Genomic DNA, 6,990 nt, shown 5'->3' on the forward strand with positions numbered 1-6,990 from the left:
TTTATGGAGAAGAATGTCCTTACTCTTATGAGATGTCTGCTGAAATATGGTGAATTGCTCAACACACCCACAGCTTATTTTCATTTCGGTTCAAAACAAAAATCACACACACACACAAACATAAAGCAAATGTAACAAAATATTAACATTATTAAACCTAAGCCAAGAATATTCAGATGCTGGTTGTACTGTTTTCAATTTGTATGTATAACTGAAAATTTTCCTAATAAAAAGTTGGAAAAACATTATTTGTAAGTTGTCTTTATCACTGAGACAGGGACTTATCTAGACAGGATTCAAATTTGGAGGACTTAAAACTTTACATTTGGGAATTTCACTAATAGTAGTTAAAAGGGACAAGATGATTTTGTTAAGAATACCATAGCATTGGTTTGTTTTTTTTTTTGCTGTCTTAATTTAGCTGACATTTATACTGTTTTTCTTAAGGCACAGCTTCTGGGGAAAAGTAGCAAGGACTCAAATTTCTGTTAAATATTTGAAGACCTTTAATAAGAATTCAATACACGATCAATAAGCAGTTCAGAAATAAGGCTTTTGAAATGTGCAGCTTGCAATTATATAATCTGGGCTTATTATATAAAAGCTCTGCTGTGTTGAGGTTTTATCACTTCCATTTTTTCTCTTAGATAAAATAATATAAGAATTTAACCATTATATTTTCATCAATATACTTTTTGATGCTTCATTTTAAATTATGTGTTCATTTAAAATTATCACATCATAAACAGATACTGGCTTGAGTTTTTGTCTTGCTGCCTTTTTCAGTAAGCCTAGGAAATAAGCCTCTTGACAAAACTGCATGTTCATTGTTTTTGAAACAAAAGACTACAGCACAGCACGCTTATTGTATGCTGATACAATTAGTACCTCAAATATTAACAAAACTTGAATTGCAGAGAATGGTGTTGAATGGCTAATTGCCCAATAGAATTATAAAATGAAATGAATACTGTTCACAAAATTACTCAAAATAATAAGATACTAACACTTTTAAGCAATTAATAAAATATATCAAATGTACAAAAGGAAATATATGCATATGATATAAAAAGACAATACTGAAAATGTTTTATATACAAAATTACATTTAATTCTTATCTGACAGCAAATTTCTTTCGCATAAAACTCATTTTCTGTGCTTTAAATATCTTATTTGGTTGCTCTAAAAAAAAAAACCCTACAAAATACTTTTCACCATTTAAAAAAATCTGATGGTTTATGTCATTACTGAAAGAGAAAAAAGGAAGACTGAAAAATAATTCTTCAAACATTAATTTGGGGAAAATGTATAATCAAAGCAACATTCAACACTGAGATTTTTCAAATCTACTAATCTTTTCATAGTTCATGGCAGCAATAAGGTTTTACATAGGAATCAGGCACAGTTAATGAGCTCATCACCAAGCAGGTGAAAGGCTATTAATACTTAAAAGTCTCATTAATGGTCAGGAAATAAGAATTTTTTTTACAAGGAATTATCTTCAAATATGTGATACTACTACACTGTCATGAATTTAAGGATATGCTTTTTGTTTCAATACATCAAAGCTTCTAGATAACAACATACTATAAATATGAAAATAATACGTGAAAGAGAATACAGATTTTGTTAAGACTTGGCTTTCGTTACTGGAAAAAGAACTGATTAAATATGTAGAAAGGAATATATATATGCCATCAGTACTTAATTTATTTCAGACCTTCAAATTTAACAAAACAATCTTCATTCTTCAAAAATTCCTGTTTCCTGAGATCTTTCGTTCCAGCGATTTCAAAGAATACCCTTCACATAACAGAGAAGGAAGAGGAAGGGAGAATAGAAAAAGAAACAACAGCAAGAGGTTTTATAAATTATAGCTCTCTACACATGCAACTCCACCTAAAGGGTCATAATTAGAATCACAGCATTTTAGACTTTTAGGAACCTTGGAGAAAACTAGTCCAACTTCCTTGTTGACCAGACAGGTAAAGTGCAGGTGAAAGATAACAAGATCTTATCACAAGTCACTAACAGTGATTCTCAGTTTAGCGGTCTTTCCAGTGCACCAAGTCTCTCCATATACGTAAGTTCTGTGACTGAAGGTATTTGACTGATATAAAAATTATGTTTTTGCAAGTGTATATACAATATGGTATAACATTGACCACGTAATATAAGAAAATAAATCGATTCCTACAGCTCAAAGCTTTAAACTGTCCGATCAATTTTTAACAGACAAGCAAAAAGACTTTAAGGTGCCAAATACAAAGGAAATGACCTACTAACCAAAAACCCCTCAAGCACTAAGCTGTGTGACAATTCATCCTACAAATACTTAGCCAATGCTTAACTGAGCCTATGGTGATTATAAATTCTTACCCTCTCTCAATCATAAAAGTAACTAACACTCATACTTCTTATCACAACCTCAGTTTTGCATTTACTCACAGTGACCTGATCCATACCCTTAGCAGCCTTAAGCGCTGTGGAGAGTGTCAGGATTTTGGTCCCTTGATTTATCACTAGTGCCTAGCATAGTATGGGAAGTATTGTGAATGAATGAATGAATAGGTCAAAAGAGTCCTTCTGCTCTCACTGATTGATTTTATATCAAATAAATATAAACTTGTAACTATAACAAGTGCTGTGGAAAAAAATAGGCTATAAAACCTCAAGTGTTAACTTAGTGGATGGAAGAGTCAAAGAAGAAGAGCAAACAGAGGAAAAGCCGGTGCAAAGGCCCAGGGGAGCTCTGAAACAAAACCAGCACTACAAAGAAAATGAGGCCAAAGTGGGCAATACTGTGAGATGAAGCTGGGGGGTAGTGGGGTTATCATCAGCCAGACTCAGATGGCTTTCCTGATCAGGTTAGGAGGGTCATCTCTCCTTGAGTAGTAGGAACCTTCTACAGTATTTAAGGGTGTGGTGAGGGTGTAAAGGTGAGACGATCAAACCTGCTATTCTGTAACTCTGGTTACAGAGGGGGAGCAACATAGCTGCAGTGGCCAGGCAAGAGACTACGGCCTCCTGGAATAATATGATGGGGTTAAGATGAAGAAAAGTAGATGAATTCAAGAGATATTTAGAGGAAACTTACTAGACAGGAAGGGGATATTTAGAGGAAACTTACTAGACAGGAAGGGGATAGAGAGGTTAAAGAGAGGAGTGTTGGAAGACTCCTTGGTTTCTAGCTTACTCACTAGATAGAGGGTGATGCCAGTGTCTCAAACAGGGAACACTGGAAGAGGACCAGGTTTGGATGGCATGGTGGCGGACATTACGAGAACTGGGAACTGAGGGTCAGAACTTCTTATACTTGTGAGGAACACTTAGCTGAGCAAATTGGTGTAGAAAGGCAAAGAAAACTGACAATGACCTTTTGTATGAACTTCCCAGATAAGTTCTATGATTCAGGGTTGGGGTAAATAAGTAACTGTGTCTTTGATATCTGAATCTAGTCATTCAGGCTTCTTCAGCAGACTATCAATGTCGTCTCAGAAACCTAGACAAGAGATCCCCACAATAGGCAGCGATAATATGGGACTTGTACTCTCATCCCTACTCAGGCTACGAGGGAACCACATATCTGCTGACTGGCCGCTAAACTGAGAATCACTGTTAGTAACGTGTAATAAGACCTTGTTATCTAATAAACAAAGAACGGATGTTTAGAAATAGAAGTTCTTGACTGACTAGACTAAAAGAAGCTCATCAATATGTAGAACATGGTAGAGGAAATACAGGGCAAAAGGGGAGAAAGATAATTCCCAGTTTTTCTCATGGATATTTCACATTCCTAATTAATAACCAGTTAACGTCCAAGGGGTAGGATGGGTAGCATGGCATAGACTCTTCATTTCTGCATTAAAAATACCTGCACTCACTCTGGATGGCAAACACCCTAACGCACAGGACAATGTTGATGACAACAGAAGAGATCAAGGATTCAGGTAACCAGAACAATAAAAGCAGAGCCTCTCCAGAGGTGAACCTGCTGCTGCTGCTGCTGCTGCTAAGTCGCTTCAGTCGTGTCCGACTCTGTGCAACCCCATAGACGGCAGCCCACCAGGCTCCCCCATCCCTGGGATTCTCCAGGCAAGAACACTGGAGTGGGTTGCCATTGCCTTCTCCAACGCATGAAAGTGAAAAGTGAAAGTAAAGTCGTTCAGTCGTGTCTGACTCCCAGCGACCCCATGGACTGCAGCCCACCAGGCTCCTCCATCCATGGGATTTGCCAGGCAAGAGTACTAGAGTGGGGTGCCATTGCCTTCTCCAGCGGTTTACAAATGATGTGGTCCTGGGATAGTCCAAAATGACACACTGTGGCACCGTGTGACTAGGTCCCAAGTGTGCCAACAGCATACTGCAAAACAGCATCACTTGGGGTAAATTATACAATTAACTGAGATAACGCATGCTTAGTTTTTAGCTCAGAGCTACCAGATAATAAGCATTCAACAAATATAATCATTCACTCCATGCTGCCACTGGGTCAAAATACATCTGCCTTATTGGTAGGAATTATGTGGCCTGTAAGAAGCCTGAATGAATGAAAGTATACCTTTATAAATTATCTGCATATTTTTTTCAAAGATTTTGAGTAAGAGGGAAAAAAAGCATTCTATCTTTTGACCAAAGAGATTAGTTTCCTTAAAATTTAACTTAAAATGTATTAGGCAGAGTGTGGTGTATGCTGTGCCATGAAACATCTTGATATGTAAATACTCCTAACATTGAGGAAAAAAAAAAAAAAAGATCAAAGAAAAGGGGAAATACTCACTTGTCAACTGAGCTTTGGATAATTTTTCACTACAGCTATACTCAGGACCTCCTTCCTGCAGCTTCAGCCATTCCTGGGCTTGGAACAGGTAAAGTTTAGCTTCCTTTCCAACAGCTACTGCTATGTTGTTGATTCTGACACACAAAAGAGCGTGGTCACCTGGGACGTTAAAACAAAAATTATCAACTTGTTTGATCTTGTATGGAACTGAAATGGTAGGACAACTCAATAACTCTATTTATCAAAATGGCAATTGAAAGAGCACAATTTTTCTTAAATCTCATTTTAACTAGGTACTTCATATTAGAATGACCATCCCATTCAGACACAAGTCAAGTGATTATTCACATTAATTATGCAAAACAATGTGTTGTGTTTCCTTACACTTCAGCTGATAACTGATTGCTTTTCACTGAATAAACAGCAACATCTGCTGTACATAGACATGCACTGTAATAGAATTTCGCTTCATTTTACAACCACTCCAAATCTGTAACACTTGTTTATAAATTATCTATAGAAATGTCCTGCCAGTTTCTTTTGGTTTTTAATATAACATGGATGCTAATATTTAATTATTATTTTACTATAAAAAGCAAACATATATAATATAGCAAGAAAGTTTAAATAAATGAATTTCAGATACATTTGACATCTGCGACTTTTACATAGGAATTTTCAGAACAATATATGTTGTAAGACAACTATACAATGAGCCTTGCGTTGCACACCGCAACTACATTTAAGGCCTAGAAGAGGCAAAAAGTAGGTAAAAAGGCAAAAAGTAGGTCCCTCTAGGGAAAGACTCTGAGTTAGGGAAAGGGACTCTGAGTAAGGAAAAGCGAAGCAAGGGACAATTTTTTCATCTTAAGATCTTTTAATTCTCTTGTTATTGTTTTATACTATTATCACTTTGACAAAACATTTTAAACAAATTTATATGTATAGTGTGTATCAAAAAATCATTTAAGTCTCTGACATAAACTCATCACATTATAAATTATCAACAGCCTTAAAAGTGATTCTATCCCCTATTAACATTTTGAATCATGTTCTGAATTACAATTCCTAAGTATGGTCTTGGTACTATTATTTTACTGAATTCGAATTCACTGAAAACTGATAATAGTAAAAACACACACAAAAAGAGAAAGTGTCTATGTTAATATACTTGGAACACTCTGTTCCTCAATCTTTTCTCAGAAATCTGGATTTATTACTTGTTTCTCCTCTGTATCTATCAGGTAACCATCAGTGAAATATCTGGGCTGTCTAAGCCTATTTGCAAATTATGAATAAGCCATGTCATACCTTCCATACATGCCAGATTTTCCGACACTGTCCAGATTGTGCCATTTATTGTAGTGACATTACTATCACTTGAGCATGCTGCACACGGCACAGCCAAAAAATAAATGAGTAAATAACATAAGGGTCCTAACCTCATCAAAGCAAATAATTTTTTAAAATATAGTAGTAGTCAAATTAAGAGTACTAAGAGTAAGTATCAAGAAAAACACTCAAACTTTGAGGGTGCAAATGAAGCAAAAATTAGAATGAAAGCAGATTCATTCATTTAATAACTATGGATTTTTGAGGGAGACCAGAAGTGAAGAATCAAATGCAATCTCATTTTAGAAGGGTCACATAGGATACAAATTAAGAAGCTTCCAGGATGCACTTGCGTGTATTTCTGTCAAGTTCATTCTAGGCCTCGTGGTCCACAGTAAAGCTAGGGGAGTAACCAAACTATTCCCACAACTGTGACAATTATAAGACGTGTTGAGGAGGGGAATCCTAAATTTCTGTGCTGCAAGCAGGTTTTAGCAAATTTATACTAAAACAAAAAGGACAAAACCCAGAAAATCTCAGTTCTGAAACTTATGTTCACATGTAATTACGGTGTCTTAGTGTACACAATCAAACTGACAGGAGTGAATAAACGATGCTTCTTTGAACGATGGATCTCGAAACTTGCAGCAGGATAGAGAACAGCACATTCGTCAGCAAGAGAGGATTGGGGAAACGGTCTTTTAGGTGCAGGATACAATCCCTCATGGGGGAGGGAGCTGACGAGGATCTGGGGAGCTGCAACAGAGGGGTTGGCTATAAAAGCATCCCACGATTCCGGGAAGCCGCGGTAGGGGAGACAACCGGCGACAGGGGAAGCGCAGGTAAGCTGGCTAAAGTCCCCAGCCTTGCCGCTGCC

At 36.6% G+C, this 6,990-nt stretch overlaps 1 protein-coding gene across 1 annotated transcript in view; it reads right to left on the bottom strand.

Moving 5' to 3' along the window:
• The window catches only part of GPR180 (G protein-coupled receptor 180), a 41,028-nt gene that overhangs the window by 33,715 nt on the left and 323 nt on the right, over positions 1-6,990 (bottom strand). Inside the window, exons 2-4 of the mRNA XM_010845870.1 lie at positions 6,830-6,985; positions 6,093-6,223; positions 4,782-4,940 (exon numbers count right to left, since the gene is read on the bottom strand). Coding sequence (XP_010844172.1) covers positions 4,782-4,940; positions 6,093-6,223; positions 6,830-6,985 — 446 coding nt within the window. The remainder of the gene's footprint in view (positions 1-4,781; positions 4,941-6,092; positions 6,224-6,829; positions 6,986-6,990) is intronic.

The sequence above is a fragment of the Bison bison genome, unplaced genomic scaffold, assembly GCF_000754665.1.
Source record: "Bison bison bison isolate TAMUID 2011002044 unplaced genomic scaffold, Bison_UMD1.0 scf7180017864225, whole genome shotgun sequence".
In the NCBI taxonomy this organism is placed as follows: domain Eukaryota; kingdom Metazoa; phylum Chordata; class Mammalia; order Artiodactyla; family Bovidae; genus Bison; species Bison bison.